Source organism: Podarcis melisellensis, assembly GCF_964234715.1.
Source record: "Podarcis melisellensis genome assembly, chromosome: 16".
NCBI lineage: Eukaryota > Metazoa > Chordata > Lepidosauria > Squamata > Lacertidae > Podarcis > Podarcis melisellensis.
The window spans coordinates 4,457,982-4,478,869 of NC_138533.1; the positions used below are offsets into that span (position 1 = coordinate 4,457,982).

A 20,888-nucleotide genomic window follows, 5' to 3' on the forward strand; every position below is an offset into this window, starting at 1 on the left:
CTTCTCAATCGTGGTTGCTGGAAGCTGCAGGAGGGAAGAGGGCTCTTCCACTTGAATCCTGCCTGTGGATTTCCCAAAAGCATCTGCCCAGCCGCTGTGAGAATGGGGTGCAGGACTAGAGGGGTCACTGGTCTGACCCAGCAGGTGCCTCCTGGGTTCTTATTTTGCCTTGCACCCCGGCTGATTCCTGCTGTGCCGCAGAGCAGCAATAAGTATCCAAACCAACCCCTGTGTTGCAAAGAGAACGTCAACAGCGTCTAGGCAACACGATGGCCATATACATACGTAATAGACAATCTTTATAGAATTCCTTCAAATCGTAAAAAGTTCAAAGTGAAATCTTTAGTCTCAAAGTCTCTGAAAATCTTTAAATGAAGCGAGGTACCAGACTTTGTACAGTGGAAGACAAGCTGTGAAGCTGTGTGTATTCAACAGTGATGTCCAACACTCAACAGTAATACCGGATATGGACTACTGTTCCATAGAATTCTTCATCAGCGTTCTGGGTGGATATAGAATGCTTCATAAAAGTCTGGTACCTCGCTTCATTTAAAGTTTTTCAGAGACTTTGAGACTAAAGATTTCATTTTGAACTTTTTATGATTTGAAGGAATTCTATAAAGATTGTCTATTACGTATGTATATGGTCATCGTGTTGCCTAGACATTGGTGCCGCAGAGCAGGTCAGTTCCTTCCTGAGAGTCCTCCTGTTCCTTTCATCCTCTCCAGGATGATCTTCAAGTGTGCCATGTGCGACACGGTCTTTACCCACAAGCCCTTGCTCTCCTCCCACTTCGACCAGCACCTGCTCAACCAGAGGGTCAGCGTCTTCAAGTGCCCCGACTGCCCTCTTCTTTTCGCCCAGAAGCGTACGATGCTGGAGCACCTGAAGGTGAGTGGCCTTGTGGGGCAGAAGGGGGAAGAGTTGGCGGCCGGGGGGGGGGGACAGGACACAGGGGAAATCGGTAATTTCTCACTTCCTGTTTCCCCATACCTGGCCTAGTTTCACTTTGGCTTTTTTCCGGTTGAGGGAGATGTTGCACTTACTTTGGGAATGGGTAGCATGAGCCATCAATCCAACAGGGAGAAGGAAATGATTTCATTCCTCTAGGACAGGGGTCGGCAAACTCAGGCCCACGGGCCGGATCAGGCCCAATTGCCTTCAGGATCTGGCCCATGGGCTGTCAGTGGATCGGCGTGGGGATTCTGGTCATTCAGGCTGCGCCTTTTTCCCCCTGTGCCATTCCGTTTCCACCCCCTCTCCCTCACAAACACCGCGACATTGCCTCCTCCCTCCCTCCCTCCTCCCGGCTTCTCCCCGCCCTGCCTAGAGGAGGAAGGGGCTGGGCTGAGCTGGCTGAGTGCCATTTTAAGCAGCCCCTCTCTGGAGCCAGCCCTTCCGAACTGCTCATCTTCCCTCCCCCGCTGCCGTCCTGCTGCTCCTGTGGGCCAGAGAGCGCAGTGGATGACCTCGCTCTGCCTACCCATGAGAAGCCCCAGGGAAGCACAGGAGCTGGAGGTGGAGAGGAGGAGAACCTGCCCCCCTCGCCTCTTCTTCCAGCCCGCCCCGCCCCCCGCCGCCGCTTCTCTGGCCCTCCACAAGGTCTGAGGGACAGTGGACCAGCCCAAAATTTTTTTGCCGACCTCTGCTCTGGGGAATAGCACTCTAGGCAGGAACTGCATGTGTGTTGCAGTATACCACAGCAACAGCACAGAAAAGGAATATGATACTGTTGTCAGGTTCCTGAGAACCATAGCTTTCATTCCTTCTAATCCTCACGGCCGCTGGCTGCAAAATCCTGGCTCCCAAGCACTGCAGCTTTCATTAAAAAGAGAGAGGGGGAAATTGCTGGTCCTCGTGTTTACAAAGATAAGGTTGGAAGAGTGAGCAAGAGCTGCTCAGATCTCAGAAGAGAGACTTAGAATCATAGAATCATAGAGTTGGAAGAGACCACCAGGGCCATCGAGTCCAACACCCCACCAAGCAGGAAACACCATCAGAGCACTCCTGACATATGGTTGTCAAGCCTCTGCTTAAAGACCTCCAAAGAAGGAGACTCCACCACACTCCTTGGCAGCAAATTCCACTGTCGAACAGCTCTTACTGTCAGGAAGTTCTTCCTAATGTTTAGGTGGAATCTTCTTTCCTGTAGTTTGGATCCATTGCTCCGTGTCCGCTTATCTGGAGCAGCAGAAAACAACCTTTCTCCCTCCTCTATGTGACATCCTTTTATATATTTGAACATGGCTATCATATCACCCCTTAACCTCCTCTTCTCCAGGCTAAACATGCCCAGCTCCCTTAGCTGTTCCTCATAGGGCATCATTTCCAGGCCTTTGACCATTTTGGTTGCCCTCCTCTGGACACGTTCCAGTTTGTCAGTGTCCTTCTTGAACTGTGGTGCCCAGAACTGGACACAGTACTCCAGGTGAGGTCTGACCAGAGCTTAACTTTGGGGAAGGGGTGCAGCTGGCAGGGCGTCTGCCTTGCATGCAAAGAGCCTCTCCACTCGCCTGCTGCCCACCCATGAAGTGAAGCTGGGAAATGATGTTGACCAGTCCAGCCACCTTCTCTTAAGACCGTAAGAAGAGCCTGCTGGATCAGTCCAGCAACCCGTTCTCACAGCAGGCAACTAGATGCCTGCGGGGAACACACAAACAGGATTCAAGCACAAGGGTCCCTCCCCTCTCCTGTAGTTTACAGCAAGTGGGATTGCTGTCTCTAACCATGGAGGCACAGAGCACATTCAGAGCATGACTAGTAACCATTGATACCCTTCTCCTCCATGAATTTGCCTAATCCTCTTTCGAAGCCATCCATGTTGTAAAGACTGCGGAGAGAATAATTGGGTGCACCCTTCCCACCTTGGATCAAATCTATGCTTCCAGGTGCCATAAGAAAGCTGCAGAGATAGTGCAGGATAGTGCGCACCCCGGAAATGATCTCTTTCAGCTTCTGCCTTCTGGAAGAAGGTACAGGGTTATAAAGACTAGGACTAGCCGCCTGAGAAACAGTTTCTACCCAAATGCAATTTTGGTTTTAAACACAGTGTAAGGAGTCTGTATGGAAGTATATTGTATTTAAAAATGGGGTATCAGAGTTTCTCGTGGCTACCAGGTTGGGATAGCTGGGATAGCAAGTTTGTTGGGTTTTGAATGTCTTATGTAGATTTTTCAATTTCGTTGTTCTGTATGGGACAATGACAATAAAGATTATCGTATCGTATTGTTAGTGGCCATCACGGCCTCCTGACTTTAACTATGTGCTCTGTGAAGAATTATTTTCTTTTGACTATCCTGAATCTTCCAACGTTCAGCTTCACTGGACGTTCCTGAGGTCTAGTATTAGGAGAGAGGGAGGAAAGACTTTCTCTATGCCGTACATCATTTTATAAATCTTTATCCTTTCGCCCCTTAACTCGCCTTGACTCCAAACTGAAAAGTTCTCAGAAGCTGCCACTGTTCTTCATAGGGGAATCCGCTCCATTCCCTCGGTGGTTTTTGTTGCCCTTCTCTAAACCTTTTGCCTCTTCTTCCCTCCCGGCGCCAGAGCACCCACCAGCCCCAGAAACCCAAAGAGGACCCCGCCAAGAAGCCAGTCGCTGCCCCGCTCACCCCTAAGCAGGAGCCGGCCGAAGAGGAGCCTCCGCCGCCCGTCTCCAAGCTCTCGGAGTCGTCGTCGTCCTCTTCGGAAGATGAGGAGCCGCCCAGCTCCCCGGAGCTGCGGAAGAGCAAGCGGGGCCGCTTCCAGCGCAAGTCAGAGAGCGGAGGGCGCTCCCGGAGCAACGGCTGCACCTGCGGGATCTGCCACTCCTGGTTCCCGGAGAGGGACGAGTATGTCCTGCACATGAAGAAGATCCACGGGAAGGTGAGGGAGGAGCTGCGGGAGGCAAGGGGATGATGGCAAGGGGGGGGGCCTGTTGGGATACTGCCAGGGAGACAAAGGCCATCACTGCCTCCACGTCGTCTCCGGACGTCCATCGATCTCCCGTAGATACAGTATCAGCAATTAGCGGCATGAGCTCCAGAAATAGATTGCCGCATTCCTGGGCTGATGCACACTCTATCAGCAGAATTCACACAGCAAAAGTTGCACAGCAGGAGAGCATATTTACAAGTTTATTCAGCGTTGGTCAGAACAAAGAAAAACATGACCGCCTGCTAGCGTGTTCAGGCACCGAGAGAAAGAAACGAAAGCAATAGCAAACATAAACATCCTGTGAACAGGAAATACGCAGACTCTGACTCACACAGCCTGCTCCCTCTTAAGGTGGAACGGAAATATCCTAACAAAACCGTCACCAGCATCTCTGGGTTTAAAACGCCCAGGGAGAAGTACCTTGAGTGGCACCTGCGAGGCAGAAGGGACAGAACTTCATGGCGGAGGAAACTCATTTGTTTCTATAATGCCATGCCCCTCTGTGTGCTCTGATAAGAACAGAATAACAGGTCTCTGCCCCAAGGAGGCTCACAATCTAAAACTCAAAAGACACGGGAGGAAAATGAAGGGGCTTGGGGATAGAATTTTATTATTATGGTCACAGACCAGTTCCACTTATTCACTTACAATATCAGGAAAATCATAAAACACAACAGGAATACATTGAAATGCAGTTGGATATAACAGACAATTCAGATATAGCGGCAGTTAAAAATATATATATTAAATCTTGATCACTAAAATATAACCTAAAATTGTCATTTGAAACCTTAATCATTTTGGTAGTACAGCCTGTTCCCTAAGTTTTATGGCAGTCGCACAGATATTGGCCAGGGGCTGGGGGATACCTGAAAAGGGTCACAACTCTCCTCTTTCTCTTTCTCTTTACATTGTACTGAATCAGGTACGAGGCAGGTCTCTGCCCCTCCAAGAGCTTACAGGGAGTGGGATGGAAGCAGAGGAGAGAATTGCAGCAAAAAATATTGCCCTTGCGGATGCCGGGTTTAGAGGACTTGAGGGGTTGGGCTTTGGGGCAGAGGTGCTGGTGGTGGCGTTTGCACTTATTTTGACCTGAGTTTCTTTCTGTGGCTTCTCTTCTCTGTGGCCCCCTGCCCCCCACCCCCACCCCACAGTGCGTAAAGAAGTTCCCCTGCCACCTATGCGAGAGATCCTTCTGCTCCTACCCCAGCCTCCGGAGACACGTCCGCGTGAACCACGAGGGCATCAAACGTGTCTACCCCTGCCGGTATGGAAGGAGCCCATCCTCCTGGCCTCTGGGCTGGTTGGCGAGTCAGGCAGCATGTACAGTGTGTGTGTGTGTGTTCACACGCTCCATCTTTCCTGTGGGTGTGTTGCGCCCTCTGCTGCAAAATCAGGCAGTATGTGTTTATGTTTGCTTCTGTGGCATTGATTCAGCTGCCCTGGTGGTAAGATTTTAGATGATTTCAAGGTAATTTTTGTCAAGGGTTGATGGAACAGGGAAGGGGTAGAGTGGAGACTGCTGGAGATATTCCCACCACGTCCTGAAGACAATAAACGTGTTTTGGAAGCAAAACTTGTGCAGAATTGTGAAATGCCCTCAGCTACGTTTATCACAGGAGTCCTGATGAAAAGTACTGAACACACAGTGGGCAGTGGTGGGGTGAGAGAGTATGCTGAGAATGCCAGGCCCTGCCCCAATGAACTTACAGATCTAGATCTTGTAGGGGGAACAGAAGCTCCTTGTCTGCACTCTGAGCTTTACACCTCTCTTCCCAGCCTGCTCCTGAAGCACTTTGTAATGCAGCAACCAGAACAGCCTTCTGTCTGTTATTTTTATTTTTTGAATTTATATAGCACCCTATTCCCGAGGGGCTTAGGGTGCTTCGCAGAATAAAATCAAGATATAAACCTACCTCCCTTCCCCTTCCAGGCCGGGACACCACCTCTACTGGCTTCTCACTGCTCCCCCTTTCCTCCTCCTACCCCAGGTACTGCACGGAAGGCAAGCGGACCTTCAGCAGCCGCCTCATCCTTGAGAAACACATTGAGGTGCGTCATGGCATCAAGGTGACCGACGAGACCCGCAGCCAAGAGGTGCTGATCACCCGCATGGGTGCCAGGAACTCGCAGGTACAGGGGGTGGCAAATGCCTTGACTCGATGCAAAACCACTTCCCATGTTGCTATTTCCCTGCATGAGGAGTAGAATCTTGCTTTTCTTTTAAGGGAGGGTGGATTCTTCAGTGACTGAGCCTTTGCCTGGCATGCAGGGGACACCCCCTGTCTGAATATCTGGAGAGCCTGTGCCGCTCACTGCAGGCAGTGCTGAGCTACACGGACCATGGGCTGCCATTCTGACAACAGAGTTAACTCTTAATTTACAAACTCTATGATCCCTGCTGTTGTACCTGGTCAGGATTGTACTGCCCAGTAGGGTTCAGTTCCTCTCTGCGTCCCGAATCTTTGCCACACACCTCCCCAGGTCTACCCCACCACCCCTTTGCTCAGCCCTGAGGACTAGAACCATGCCGCTGCCTCTTGGTTTTTATCCGCTGAGAAGCAGAGATGCTCATGATGTTATTCTTGCTTGCATGGTGAGCAGGATCAGCCCTACGGCATGCTAGACACCAAGCCTTTATACACACACACACTGTATTTTTCGCTCCATAAGACGCACCTGACCATAAGACACACCTAGTTTTTAGAGGAGGAAAACAAGAAAAAAAAATATTCTGAACGAAACAGTGGATGTGTGATTTTTGTGGTTCATGCTGTGGCCACGGACATGTGATCTGATGGTGAATTTGGGGTGACCCAATGCAAAAATCCTGAGGATCCGTGTGGATCCGTGCTTTGTAACCACATTTTTGCACCATTGCAGCCCCAGGAAACAGTGGGTGTGTGATTTTTTTTGTGTGCAGGCTGTAGCTATGGACATGCTATGTGATCTGATGGTGAATTTGGGGTGACCCAATGTAAAAATCCTAAGGATCCATGGGGTTTTACCTCCCCACTCCCAGGCAGCCTCCGCTAGTGTCCCTTATCTCTCTTCCAATCCCACCGATCAGCTGCTTCCTTTTAACACTCCCTTCCCTCTTGTTTGCCTTAGTGTCTTTTCCTTAGCTGGAGCAGTTTTTTGCTCCTCCTTTTCTTCTAATTTCTCTCCTCATTGCTTTAGTCTTTCTGTTTCCTCCCTTTGCAAGTTTGCTGTCTTTACCTCCCCCTCCGAGGCAGCCTCCTTTACCTCTAGCGTCCCTTATCTCTCTCCCCCCCCCCATCGGCAAACAATCAGGGGCTTTGTTTCAACACTCACTTCCCACTTTTAAAAGAAAAAAGCATGATCTGCTTTTTGCCCCTGGGCAATTCGGCTCCAGGGACCACACATTCACTCCATAAGACGCAGAGACATTTCCCCTTACTTTTTAGGAAGAAAAAAGTGTGTCTTACGGAGCGAAAAATACGGTATACAGTAATACCTCGGGTTAAGTACTTAATTCGTTCTGGAGGTCCGTTCTTAACCTGAAACTGTTCTTAACCTGAAGCACCACTTTAGCTAATGGGGCCTCCTGCTGCTGCCGTGCCGCCGGAGCACAATTTCTGTTCTCATCCTGAAGCAAAGTTCTTAACCCGAGGTACTATTTCTGGGTTAGCGGAGTCTGTAACCTGAAGCGTATGTAACCCGAGGTACCACTGTATATATAAAAATAAAGACTTCCCTCCCCCCCCCCCAGGCGTCTGGCCGGAAGCGGAAGCTGTCCGACGAAGGGGACTCGTGCAGCGAGGAGCCGGACAGCACCACCCCGCCTTCGAAGACCCCCAGGGGCGACCGGAAGTTCCACTGCCGCAAGTGCGGCTACGTGGCGTGTTCGGCGGCCGACTTCCAGGAGCACATCCCCCAGCACAGGACAGGGGAGAGCGCCCACCAGTGTCGCGAGTGCGGGCTCTGCTTCACCTCTCAGGTCTCCCTCAACCGCCACCGCTTCATCACCCACAAGAAGAAGCGGGGGTCGGGCGATGCGGGGGGCTCCAGCCCCCGGGGGGGCGACGCCGAGGAAGGCTCCCCGCCAGCCGAAGAGGGGAAGCTCTCCTGCACCGTCTGTGGCAAGGGCTTCGACACCCAGCTCAACCTCAAGACTCACTTCCGCACCCACGGAATGGCCTTCATCAAAGCCCGGCAGAACGTGGGGGCAGAGAACTAGTTTGCCGGGGAGCAGGAGTGTGTGCACGGGAGGCTCTGCCTTGCCCCTCTGCCACCCAGGGACAGCGCTCGGAGGTTGATCAGCGCCCCGAGGTCTGGGTAGGAGCAGTGGTGAACCCCCCCCCCAATGCCTCACTTCTTAATAAGCTGTGATTGTGAAGGGGGGAGCGGCAAGGAGCCTTATTTATAAGCAGCTGTCTCTGCTGTTGGCTTGGAACCTCGGTTCTTGTTACTGTTTTTTTAAAAACTCCCTCAGTTTGGGGTTATGCCATGGGGCAGAAGGCAAGGAAGAAGCATTACATCTGGTGGTGATGAGGAATAGGACCTCGAGCCCCAGTGGAATAAAGCTGCTGTATGCAGGGGTGCCTGCCTTGCCCTTGCTGGCAAGAACTTCCCGTTGGCTTTGCTTGCTGGTCACTGGAAAAGGCAGGCGAAGCTTTGCGATGCTCCTCTTCTTCCTTTCCAATTCCTCCTCCCTGCCCAGGGGCACAGGGGCACTAACCCATCCCAGTGCATGACCCCCTTGCGTTGCCCCTTGGTGCTGCCACCGCCTCCCTCCCTCCCTCCCTCCCCTCTGATTTTGCCCCCTCCCACTCTTTCCACCCCCCCTCTTTTCTCCCTTCCAGGATTTCCAAAAGCTTCCTGGCTTTTAGTTCTTCTCTTCCCTCCTCGAAAAGAGGGATTCGTTTCAGCCTCACCTTTCCTCTTTTGTCGTCATTTTAATTTTTTAAATCATGTTCGCAGCTGCAGGACGGGAAGTCGCAATTAGCTACAGGTTAGTGCCTCTGTTCTCCCCTCGCCCTTCTCAGTCGGAATCATGGGTCGATTCTTCCGCCTCTCCGAAGCACGGCGTTTCCCTCCGCCCTGATCGTAATACTGACTCCTTTTTTCGTACATTAGCGCTACCCTTTCCAAGCCATTCCAAGGGGCAGAGTTTTAAAAAGCAAACCAAACACACACAACCCAAAACTCTACTGGTGTTTGGCTCACAGTGTGTGTTGTGTTGATGAGAATCCAGACCAGGGATTGGGGTTTATCTGGGGTGCCAGTCTTGCAACCCTGAGCACTGGGCATGTTGGCTGCTGGGAGGCCAGCAGCGTTTGGGGAGAGCAGAGGCTTCTCCATCGCTGTTACAATGGGCACTCGGTCAGCATCATTGCCCTCTGCATCCCAGACCTACCTGCCAAACTACGTGCCACGTCTTCCAGCTTTTCCCAAGGGTTGAACGGAGAATGAAACCGGGGCTTAGGAGGCAGATGAGGCTCTGTGTGTTTGTGTGTCAGCTTAAGGGTGGTGGTGGGGACCTCCAGAAGGTTCAAAATGGGTGTGTGTGTGTATCCACAGCGATAACTTCCTAATATTTGGTGGCCAGGAAAATCCATTGCTGGGGAGGTGTGGACGGGAGGCAGAGGGGGATGGTGAATACTGCCTCCACCCTTAACAGAAAATGAAAAGGCAGCTGTAGTGACCAGATACATCGGCAACCCAGGTGGAGGCATACGGACACGGCTGTAACTTTTTCAGCTACAGCTGGGGGATTCAAATGCTTGCCCCCTCCTCCCCTTGCATAAAATGCTGGTGCCCCATTTCTGCCCTTAATTGCAAAAGGGTTAGAAAGGCTTCGCTTGACTCCGTTCTCAATCTGCGGGGACGTTTTGGGCCTGTGCTCTTCCATCGCTCGTGTCCGATTTCAGTGGGGATCTCTCAGGAGAGAATTTTACGATGGACAGTCTCTTGATTAAGGTCAATGACCCGTGTTTAAAACAAACAAATCAAAGCTTTGTGCAAATATATAACGCACCTCTCCATCCTCTCTGTCGACACTTAATGGTATGCCAGCCTCCTCTGGCAGTTGGATCGGCTGCGTTAATCATGTATTGACAAACTTCACTGCCAAAGGGGGCGTTTGTCTGTATCATGCTGATTTAGCAATTAATCATGGTCTTGAGTCTCTGCCCTCACCCTCCGCCTCAAAAAAACCCACTGCCTCCAGAAAGAACTTGAAGTCTCTTCTGTAGACGATCATTCCGAGGTTTTGTGACCAAGAAAACAGCATACAGTTCTGCCTCTTTATTCTAACAAACGTTGAGCCTCCAGCTTCATAATTCAATAAAGGTTTGGGAAGCGGCAGTTCTGTGCTTTTAAAAGAAAACCCTCCCACAATCAGATCATGTGTAAAGGTGTGTGAGGGGGTACTTTTGTGCTTTGTCTAAAAGGAAACCATGGAAGGGAGTCTCGTAGATCTCTTTTTTAAAAAATAATAATGTGCACAAGTGATTATTTTAGTAACTTGGATTTTCTTTATTTGTCTTTGACTCGTCACTAATACTTATTAACCCAGCGTGTGTCCTTTAAACAAATCTGTTAACATACACTTTTTTTTTTAACTAAAAAGAAAAACGAAAAAGGTAATGAGTGTTGTAATGTCCTGTTTCTGAAAATATTAGTTTGCACATCCGTTAAATTTGTTTTGGGGAGAGATAGAAAAGAGGCCCTAAATTGTCAAATGGTTAGAGCAGGGAGGAGTTGACTGTGGCCCGTCTAAGTCACTGCTTCGCAAACTTAAAATAATCTCACTCCCCTCCTGAGAAGTTTAGTTTTCCTGGCTTGCCCCTTCTCAGGTGAAGATAATTTGGGTGTAGTTTTAATAATCATGTTTTTAATCTTTGAATTGTTTTTTTGCAGCTTAAAAAAAAAGCCTGTGCTAAAGTAAAAGGAAAAAAATTCTGTGTAGCCTTTGAAACCCTTTCACATACCCCTGTTGGGGCGCAGGTACCACACTTTGGGAAACACTGCTCTAAAACAACCTTTGCCAACCTTGTGCCCTCCAGATGGCTGGGGGCTGATGGGAGTTGTAGTTCCCAGCATCTGCCTGCCTAAGGCCTCTGTCGCCTTTTGGCCATAGGGCTATTCAGACAGTAAGCTGCATAGCTAAATATCTGGAGGGCCACCAGCTTTACATCCCTGAGCCAGAGAAGAAGAAGAAGGGTAGGGTGGCTGAAAGTTATGTTTCCAATCTTTAGACTGTTTTAACTTTTTTAATCCCAACCGTAACGCATCACGGGCAAGAGCGTAGGCCAGAGAAAGGGATGCTTTTTATTACTGTGTTCACACTTGCTTAGGCTCTTCATAGAACTGGGCTTCTCCCCATCTCCTCCTCCTCCTTTGGCAGTGGAGTTGTAGATTCTGTGGGCAGGATGAGCAGAGCACTCTGCTGTTGTGACCTACGGTTCTGAGTTCAAATGCTCCCCTCACCCTCTCTGCCACCATCTGCTTTTAATGCCTTTTCCTCCCTTAGCACCAGAACTGGTTTTGGCAACCTTCCGCAATGGGTCTCAGCCCCACTCCTGAATGCATGTAAGTCAGTCTTCCTGCACCCAGTGGGATCCTACTTCCTAGTAAACATGCCAAGCAAGAGAGGCTGAGCGGTTAGCGAAGTAAGAGGGTGTGGGTTGTCTGTGGTGCAACAGCTGCACGCTCAAAGCCCCAGATATTCAGTGGTACTTTGCACAGTCCTGCTGGGTGCAGATTTGAGAGGTGGGATTTCCACCCTAGCAGGGATGTGGGATTCTGTTCTGTCTTATTTGTCTCCTCCTCAAGTCCAGCTTGGGAAATGCAGCGAAGATCCAAGATAAGGGCTGGAGAGGGAGCCAGACAATAAATTCACATTTTCCCCCCCTACAGAACTTCTGTAACATCAGCTGTGTGATTGTGGTCCTCGTAATGTCTTTAAAAAAATAATCATATCCACTCTACCATTATGTGGGGATGCTTTTTGGAAATGAGCTTTTTCACAAGAGCAGAATTGAGAGTGAGGAGGAGGAAGAATATCAGTACTGTTTAGTTTCCATGAATCTTGTATGATGAACTCAGCTTCCTAACTGTTCACCAGAAGCCCCTGATGGTTCTCCCCCTGTCCCACTCCTCCTCCTCCTCCTCCTAAGTAAAATGTGTTCATTTATTTTAGGCAACTTCTTGTCTCTGTTAAACACCTACTTAGCTCATCTTCCACCCCACCCCTTTTAATTTAAAGAAAAAAGATTTTTTTAAAAAAATAATAGCTGAAAGTGTAAATGATGTTTCATAGAACTTTCTTACCGTTTTAGGGGCTACGGAAGAGAATCGATTGCTTTGTAATTATTGGAGATTGACTTCCAAACTTACCCCCCCCCCCCTTTCCTTTCTTTTCTTACCTTGCACGCACTTCAGTGCCTTTAGGTATATCTTGTGGGCTTTTTAAAAAACAAAAAACAAAAAAAGACTCTGAATTCTGTATATTTGTTTTCTAGCAGGTGAAAAATTACGGAGGGTCATGGGAGGTTCAGGGGGGGTCACGACTGTGAACTGAATATTATGCTACATTAAAAAAAAATTGGTCACTGAAAAAGTCTCTCAGGTTAACTCCTTTCACTGTACTGATAATGCAATTAAAAACTTCTAGTGGTTTAACCCCTCTCCAGACCTGGTCTTAATTGAAATTAATCCCTGGTGCTTTGATTTTACCATTGCTCCTTCCTTCCACAGAGGGAGTGGGGGCAAGAAAGAAATATCCTGTCACTGTTTTCCATGAGGCTGTGGTGCCAGCTACAGTTTTGCAAAAGAGCTTTCTTTAAAGTCCCCACGTCTCAGCAAAAATTTGCAAGCAATAAAATTTGCAAATCTGGAAGTGGCGGTTCAGAGGCAATACACTCCTTCGCCATCCCAGGGCGGCTGCGAACGGGCCAGGACTGAAAAACGATACCTTCTCACCACCTGCTTCCCTCTGTGAACTAACCCAGCTCATCTTTTGTGGCTTCGGCTGAGTAATAACCCCTGTCCTGACGTGGAAGGAAGTCTCAAAAAGGAAACGTGTAATTTGGAGCTAAACCTGGCTCACTGAGAACGTCCGTGCGGCACCCAAGCGGGCTTTGCGGAGGGCTTCCAACATGCGATGCCGTTTGTGGGCCTGTCATCTCTGAGTGTGTCCTCCTGTATGGGGTAGGAAGTATTTTATTATTTAAGGCTCACTCAAACTAATGGCTTTATTTTCCAACAAGGGAAAAACAGAGCCAAGAGACGTTTTGGTGGGTAAAATCTCTCAAGAGGGACCCCATTGCTCCCTCCAGTCCATGATTTTGTCCCGTCTGTGATTACAGTATTTTTCGCTCCATGAGACGCACCTAGTTTTTAGAGGAGGGAAACAAGAAAAAAAATATTCTGAACAAAACAGTGGATGTGTGATTTTTGTGGTTCATGCTGTGGCCACAGACATGTGGTTTGATGGTGAGTTTGGGGTAGCCCAGTGCAAAAATCCTGAGAATCCATGTGGATCCGTGCTTTGTAACCACGTTTTTGCGCCATTGCGGCCCCAGGCAGCAATGGGTGTGTGGTTTTTTTTGGTGCAGGCTGTAGCCATGGACATGCTATGTGATCTGATGGTGAATTTGGGGTGACCCAATGATGGTCCCAGTGATGGCATTTGCTCCCAGGATGCACCCCCCTCTTTTTCCACTTAAGGAGTCCTTCTGGATCAGATCAAAGTGCACTTCCCTGTTTGCCACAGTGGCTAGAGAAACCACCGTCATGTGCCCATCAGCAGGGCAACTACACAAACACCAGGATTCTCCACATGCAGCCTCTGAAAACAGAGGTCTCAGGAAGACACCCTCTCATAGCTGCCTTGCTTTTATGGATCATACATAAGCTGCCCCAGGAGCCATTTTGGCCAAAGAGAGCAAAAATTAATGTAGATTAAAGAATAAATGTAACTCATAGACTTCCTTTCTCTACAACTTTGACCACTGCAACCTGCAGCCACAAAGCTATTCCAGACCTTGGAACTCCCAATTCTAAGATCCTCCGAAGGTAGCCCGATAGGAACAAAAACATGACGGCATTCCTGCACTTTTAGAACAGGTAATTCCAGCCTGTGCAGTCCCTGCTTCACGCCACACCTGCTGAAAATTCCTTTCTCAGCTGTTAAAAGGTGCAGGAGCCCTTTGGCAACGTGTCTTTCCAAGAAGCTTTCGCAATTTATCCTCCAAAGCTTCTTGGAATTTGCAATCCCAGATTACCTGCTCTGGTTCCCAAAGTAGAAGCAATGAAATGCCCCCCCCATCCCACACACTTGCCCTCCCACCGTTTGGGAAATGTGTGGGGACTGCACTGCAGGGGTGTAGGGCAGGGCCTTTGCTGAGAAATTCGGCAGGATTCAGCAACCCACATTTTCATCAAATAAAACCCATTTACAGAAAAGGGTTCCTGATGCACATAATTTATTTCGCACGCAGGTTCTGTGGTCCCACTTCTGCTTAAATGCCAGCGCCTGCTTGGCCTCAGCAGGATTCTGTAGGGCGCTCCTGTGACTCCCGTACGGTCACGGTGCATATGCAGAATGCAAACCGCTCCCCCTGCGACAACAGGCTTTCTTGCTTGGAAGCTTAAAAACAAAAACCTGCCCGTTTTCACGGACAAGACGCCTTCCACTGGAGGGGTAAAAAGGGAGACCTGCGCTTTCCCACCCTGTTCTCGATTTCAAAGTTCAGCCATGCTGGCATTGTCATGGCTTTCAAAGGCAGCCATTTATATATATAAAATAAACACACACACCCCTTGTCCTTGTGCAATGGAACAGAGAAAGGCAGGTGTTTCCCAAGCCACGAAGCAGCTCTTTTTTGCTGGCCAAAGTTCCTTCTCTAGCCTGCAAAGTCCACGGCAGCTGGTGGAGGGGGGCAGTCTAGGAAGAGAATGCTGAGAGTTGTCTGCCTGCTTCAGATTTTCTCCACGTAGTTCCCCGGGAACAAACCTTCTTTGCCACGGATGCGGCCCTGCCACCAGCCGGAACGGTCTGCAAACAGGCGGAATGAGAGTCAGGAGCTCAGATATCGGGAGAGCTCTGCTGGATCAGACCAGAAGTCAGTCTCATACAGCTCCCAAATTTCCCAGAAGGGGCCAGCGGATAAGAGGACACCAGAAGCAGAATATTCGCACTCCCACCTGCCGCTTGCTGCACCTGGTACTCAGCTAGACTGCCCTGGCACACAGAGGTTCCACCTGCCTCCGAGAGCTTATGTCAGGGATAACGAACATGGGGAGCTCCAGATGTTTTGGGGCCATAGCTCCCATCACCACCACTTGGGGCAGGGATGATAGAAATTGGGGCAGAGATGATAGAAACTGTAATCAGTCATCACCTACAATTGATAGATACAGCCAGGCACCAGGCATTCATTACTGCGGAAGCCACATTTTGTGGATCTTCTGTCTGAGATTAGGCAGCCCCCACTGTCTTGAAAAGCCGCCTTTCAAAAATTTCCAGCAGGCATTTAAAGTCATTTCTGATTTTCTCTCTTATTTATTAAGTTTATTGTACAACACCTGTTCAGTGGTACCTCAGGTTAAGTACTTAATTCATTCCAGAGGTCCGTTCTTAACCTGAAACTGTTCTTAACCTGAAGCACCAATTTAGCTAATGGGGCCTCTTACTGCCGCCGTCACGCGATTTCTGTTCTCATCCTGAAGCAAAGTTCTTAACCCGAGGCGCTATTTCTGGGTTAGCGGAGTCTGTAACCTGAAGCGTATGTAACCCGGGGTACCACTGTAATTCGTAGAAATGTAGAGCTGGAAGGGACCCAAAGAGTCATCTATTCCAACCCCCGGCAATTAAGTGGTATACAAATTGTTGAAATAAACAAATAAGCCAGGGCTGGCTAATGTGGTGCTCTCTAGATGTCTAAGAAAAATGGGTAGACCTTATTTAAAAAATACAGGTTTCGCTAGAGCAGGCCAAAGTGGGTCCATCTCATCTGCCATCTCGTTTTGGATGTGACTCTGAGCTAGACTGCCCCTGAACCTGGAGGCTCCAGTAGCTATCTTGGACAACAGCCGCTGAACTCAAGGTTGGGCAGGGAAACGGGGTCCATTCAACACACGCACCTCGCCAAGAAAAGACCCCCGAAAGCTTACCTTCCTTGATTATTTCAATGAACTCGTTGGCGTTGAAGCTGAGCTCGTCTGTGTCTTGGGCGTCGTAGGCGTACAGAGCCCTGCACTGGGGAAAGCATGGCTGAGGTTTCGGTTTGGGCTTGGGCTTGGCCCGGCCTCCTCCTGGGATGGGCTTCGCTTCCTTGGACAGGCGCCTCTGGAGGCTGGAGAAAAGAGAGGTCAGTGTTGGGACTGGAGCAAACGGAAGCTCTCCTTTCCCACCTAATTCTGCTGAAATGATCTGCCACATCCCAACCTCAGCCAGAAAGGAAGGCCCTCTCCAAAGCTGGTGGGGTGCGGGGAGAGCCTTTGGCCCTCCTGACGGGTCTGAACGACAACTCCTGAGAAATTAAGAGCCTTCCGGATCAGGCCACCATCCTGTCCTCACAGTGGCCAAATGCCCTTTGGAACTTGGGAATCTCGATAGACTGCCTTTGGACCTGGAGGTTCCAGAAGGACCTAAGAGCAGCCTGGCAATCTGGATCAGGACCCATCTAGTCCAACCCCCTTCAGACCCATCAGCGAGCATGGCGAACGGTGAGTGACCATTATGGGACAGCTGCAGGTCTCCTGGCCTAAACGAGAGTCCTTAAAACAACAAAATATGCAAGTTAAAAGGTAAAGGGACCCCTGAGCATCAGGTCCAGTCGTGGCCGACTCTGGGGTTGCGGCGTTCATCTTGCTTTACTGACCGAGGGAGCCGGTGTACAGCTTCTGGGTCATGTGGCCAGCATGACTAAGCCGCTTCTGGCGAACCAGAGCAGCGTACGGAAACGCCATTTACCTTCCCGCTGGAGCGGTACCTATTCATCTACTTGCACTTTTTGGTGTGATTTTCGAACTGCTAGGTTGGCAGGAGCAGGGACCGAGCAACAGGAGCTCACGCCCTCGTGGGGATTCGAACAGCCGACCTTCTGATCAGTAAGTCCTAGGTTCTGTAGTTTAACCCACAGCACCACCCGTGTCCCCACAAGCTGGCTCTTTTCATGGCCCAGAGAGTAAGGAAACACAGAATTAAGAACTGAGATACACGGCAAAGTGGCAAACTGCTGAGCTTGCCAAAGACCTGAGCTGTAAGGCAATATGTTTTTCTGGTTTTGGGGTGGTGGTGTTTTTTTCCAGCCTACTGGTCACCTTAAAACTGTCAATCAAATGGTTTGGGCAAAGCTCAAAGGAGTTGCAGGAAAATCAGAGAAGGAAGGCAAGATTTAGTTCTGTAATCCAGAGTGTGTGTGAGAGAGAAGCAAAGTCTCAGTCTAGCATCAGGAAGGTGCGACGTCAAGCGAGCTCACTCACCCAGCCACGCCTTGGTCCGGGACGTTCATGAAATCCAGGTTCAGCTGAGTCGGCAGGACTTTCGCTCTGGGGCTGGCCCCCTGGCGGGGCAAACTGGGCTGCTCCATGCTGACCTGCCTGGTCATCGAAAGGCGCTGCTGGAAGGGGGGCCTGGTCCCTGCATTGCACCCCCCACGGTTGCCCCACTTTGACCCTGCCGGGAGGGAGGAATAAATAAGAGAGAGTCAACGGCCGACCCTTTGCAAGGGGAACGTGGGTCGCCGTTTGGCAGGTTGGTTATTTCATTAAATCCACACACCACTTGATTGTAAACAAGCATCAAAGCGGTTCACAAAACAATAAAATCTATAATGATGCACAATGATGCTTTAAAACATACAGAAAGTTACATCTACTAAAAACAGATCAAAGTTCTCAGCAGCTTGGGTAGATTCTTCTTCACAGTTCCTGAGCACATTAATTATTATTATTGTTGTATTATTTATACCCCACCTATCTAGCTGGGTTGCTCCTTTTTAACCCCCCCACCCCACCCCAAATGTTTTGGGTGTTAGGAGTTGAGTTTGTTCCCTGTCTTCCTGAATTCTTGAGTATCCGCTCTGGAATATCCTCACAGCAAACAGCCAAAGCATCCCCTGTAACACAGCCTTCCCCAAACAGCTGCCCTTCAGATGCTGGTGGGGCTCTCGGCAGCCAGCAGGACAAATGGCCAGAGACGGTGATGGAAGCCGTAGTTTAATCCAATCTGGAGGGAGCGCCAGGTCCTAACTTGACATGAAATAGAGGTGTCTTCTCCTGAGGTTGTCAGGAAGAGACAAACCTGGGATCCAGGCAGCTCTCCTAACCTGGGCTTTTTAAAATCTGGAGGTGTCTGAATTCGAACCCAGGACATTCAGCAGGCCAAGGCTGGGAAGAGGCCACAAGTGGGAGTCTGGGAGAATCCCCCTCCCCACCTGGCCTGATCCCTGGAAGAGGAGACAATACAGGGCAGGATGAACCTGAATGGGATCTTAAAAGGACATCCAGCCCAACCCCTTATCGCCGGTAGCTTCGCATGTTCTTGGATGCCCATGTGGGGTGGGGGGGGAATTGAATTCCTCCAATCCTGCCTCTATTCCCCATCTTAGACAAGACCTCCCCCCCCGGAAGAAAACATTTTTTACCTGTTGTGTTGGGGGCATTCCAGCCAGGTGAGGTTCCCCTGCCCAGGCTCCGACTTTTCCTGGTGTCTTTCCGGGTAGGTCCTGAAATCAGGGGGTCCCACCGTCAACTCTCGGAGGGGAGGTGGCCCCGATCCCCTGGGAACCCACCCAGCAGGGGCAGCAGCCCTTAAAGGTGCCCTCAGCGACGTCCGACTCAAAAGCTCGCAGGAGGTCAGGGCCGGATTTAGGTTTGAAGAGTCCCTAAGCTACTGAAGGTAATGGGGCCCATTATATGTCCTTTGTCAACAACAAATTGTCACTGTTTTCTGTGTTGAATATATGCTATATGGTAATTGATGGAGCTAATAGGTCCATACACAACACAAAACACTGTTGCTGTATGTAGGTTTTATTGATCTTATATTTATTTATCTTATATTGGAAATGTACACCCAGTTTTTCCTTTAATTTTTTTGGGGGGCCCCCAAGAGAGTGGGGCCTTAAGCTATAGCTTGTTTAGCTTACACATAAATCTGGCACTGTAGGAAGGCAATCCGCAACCCCAAAGACGTTGAGCCAGCAGTCATTACATCCCAATATCATCAATGCAAAATGGGAGATACAGGGTTGAAATAACAAATTTGAAATACCAGTTCCAAAGGTTTCTGGTGGGTCACTTAATAAGAGCGTGTTTTGCAAAGGCACACTGCTATAAATTGTGTGTGGGGAGGGGTGTATGGGCTTTCAGAATGTATTTTGGGGTTCTCTGGGGAAATTTAAAGGACATAAAATAATTAAAGAACTGTCTTGTTGACTTACATCCGTTACGTAATATCTTGATCAGGGTCTAGGGCTATTCCCTCCCCTCCGCAGGTCCTCTCCTCTGGGGAACAATAACCTTCACCCCCACCCCTGTAAAATGTCCCCAGACTCACGGGCGTTGCGGGGCAAGCCAGGCCCGATGCTGACCACCAGCACTTTGCCGTTGTTGCGCAGGAGAGTCAAGTCCCCCTGGCAGATCTGGAACTGGATCTGGCGGGATCCGGCGGCCCCCCAGGGACCCCAACCGTCTTTCTTTACCTTGAATTCCAGCCTGGGGCAGCAGAGAGAAAAATAGAGACAGGGAGAGGGAGAAATGAGAAAACGATATATATTAAAAGATAGCAGTCACTGGGTGACCTTGGAGCACCCACTATATTTCTTCCTAACCTACCTCACAGGGTTGTTGTGAAGATAACATGGGGGGGGGGATAACATGGGGGTGGGTTTGCAGGGAACCAGGCAGAGGGCCTTCTCGGTGGTGGCGCCTGCCCTGTGGAACGCCCTCCCACCAGATGTCAAAGAGATAAACAACTATGATGTATTTTTAATCCTTGTTGGAAGCTGCCCAGAGTGGCTGGGGAAACACAGCCAGATGGGTGGGGTACAAATAAAAAATTATTGTTGTTGTTGTTGTTATTGCATGAACCGCACGGGTCACCCTGAATTTTTTTGGAGAAAGGATGGGATTAAAAATGTAAAATAAATAAACAATCGTGGCCTCGTCTTGTCCGAACCCACAGGACCATTAACTAATACTCTCAAGGGAGCAGCGCGGCTACTCACTGGTTGCTGAACTTGACTGGCAGCTGCTTCTGGGTCCTCTCCTCGTAGCGCTTGTAGAGTAGGCTCAACAGTTCCGTCTTGAAGACCGACTCCAGGACGCTGTCGTATTGGGGTTCGTGGATGATGATGAAGTCGTCCTGCAAGGTGCTTGGGCAAGAGAATATGGGGGAGACAGAAAGAGAGTAAGGACTTTAAAAAGCCAAAGGAGAGCCTTGCCTGCTGCAGCCGGATCAGGTCCAGACACCCATTTAGTCCAGCATCCTGTTCTGACAGAGTCCCAAACACCCCATATAACTAGGAATTGAGGTAGACTGCCACTGGACTGGAGGTTCCATCATAACATCAGAAGAGCCCTGTAGCTAGACCACCTAGTCCAGCAATCCTGTCCTCCCAGGGGTCAAACTCAGCCGCGCTCTCCCTACTTGCGATTCCCACCAACCGATATCCAGCAAATTGCCTCTGACCCTGGAACTGTATTATTCTTATTTCAGTTTCTTACCCACCTTTCACCATAATGTCCCAGGGCGCATTACACTCATTTTTAAATATTAACATTAAGAAACAGTGGGAAGCAAAATTTACAGATTGCTCCTTGTTGAAAGAAAATGATATGAAAATGATATATAGATGGTATATAACACCAGTACAGCTAGGAAGAATGTACAAAACCAGTTCAAATATGTGTTGGAAATGTAAAGAAAAAAAAGGGACCTTTTATCATATGTGGTGGGACTGTAGTAAAATTAATTTTTGTGGGGGAAATG

General features: G+C 49.4%; 2 protein-coding genes across 4 annotated transcripts in view; one reads left to right on the top strand and one right to left on the bottom strand.

Moving 5' to 3' along the window:
• The window catches only part of ZNF687 (zinc finger protein 687), a 36,425-nt gene extending 25,894 nt beyond the window's left edge, over positions 1-10,531 (top strand). For both annotated transcript variants that reach the window (XM_081891317.1, XM_081891318.1), the window contains exons 5-9: positions 730-892; positions 3,551-3,868; positions 5,074-5,186; positions 5,911-6,052; positions 7,653-10,531. In XM_081891317.1, the coding sequence (XP_081747443.1) occupies positions 730-892; positions 3,551-3,868; positions 5,074-5,186; positions 5,911-6,052; positions 7,653-8,120 (1,204 nt within the window). In that variant the 3' untranslated portion in view covers positions 8,121-10,531. The remainder of the gene's footprint in view (positions 1-729; positions 893-3,550; positions 3,869-5,073; positions 5,187-5,910; positions 6,053-7,652) is intronic.
• A 3,825-nt stretch (positions 10,532-14,356) lies between these two features.
• Positions 14,357-20,888, bottom strand: part of LOC309358376 (unconventional myosin-Ie-like) — a 46,290-nt gene continuing 39,758 nt past the window's right edge. For both annotated transcript variants that reach the window (XM_081891359.1, XM_081891358.1), the window contains exons 23-28: positions 20,125-20,271; positions 19,455-19,612; positions 18,541-18,621; positions 17,378-17,570; positions 16,064-16,245; positions 14,357-14,945 (exon numbers count right to left, since the gene is read on the bottom strand). In XM_081891359.1, coding sequence (XP_081747485.1) covers positions 14,869-14,945; positions 16,064-16,245; positions 17,378-17,570; positions 18,541-18,621; positions 19,455-19,612; positions 20,125-20,271 — 838 coding nt within the window. In that variant the 3' untranslated portion in view covers positions 14,357-14,868. The remainder of the gene's footprint in view (positions 14,946-16,063; positions 16,246-17,377; positions 17,571-18,540; positions 18,622-19,454; positions 19,613-20,124; positions 20,272-20,888) is intronic.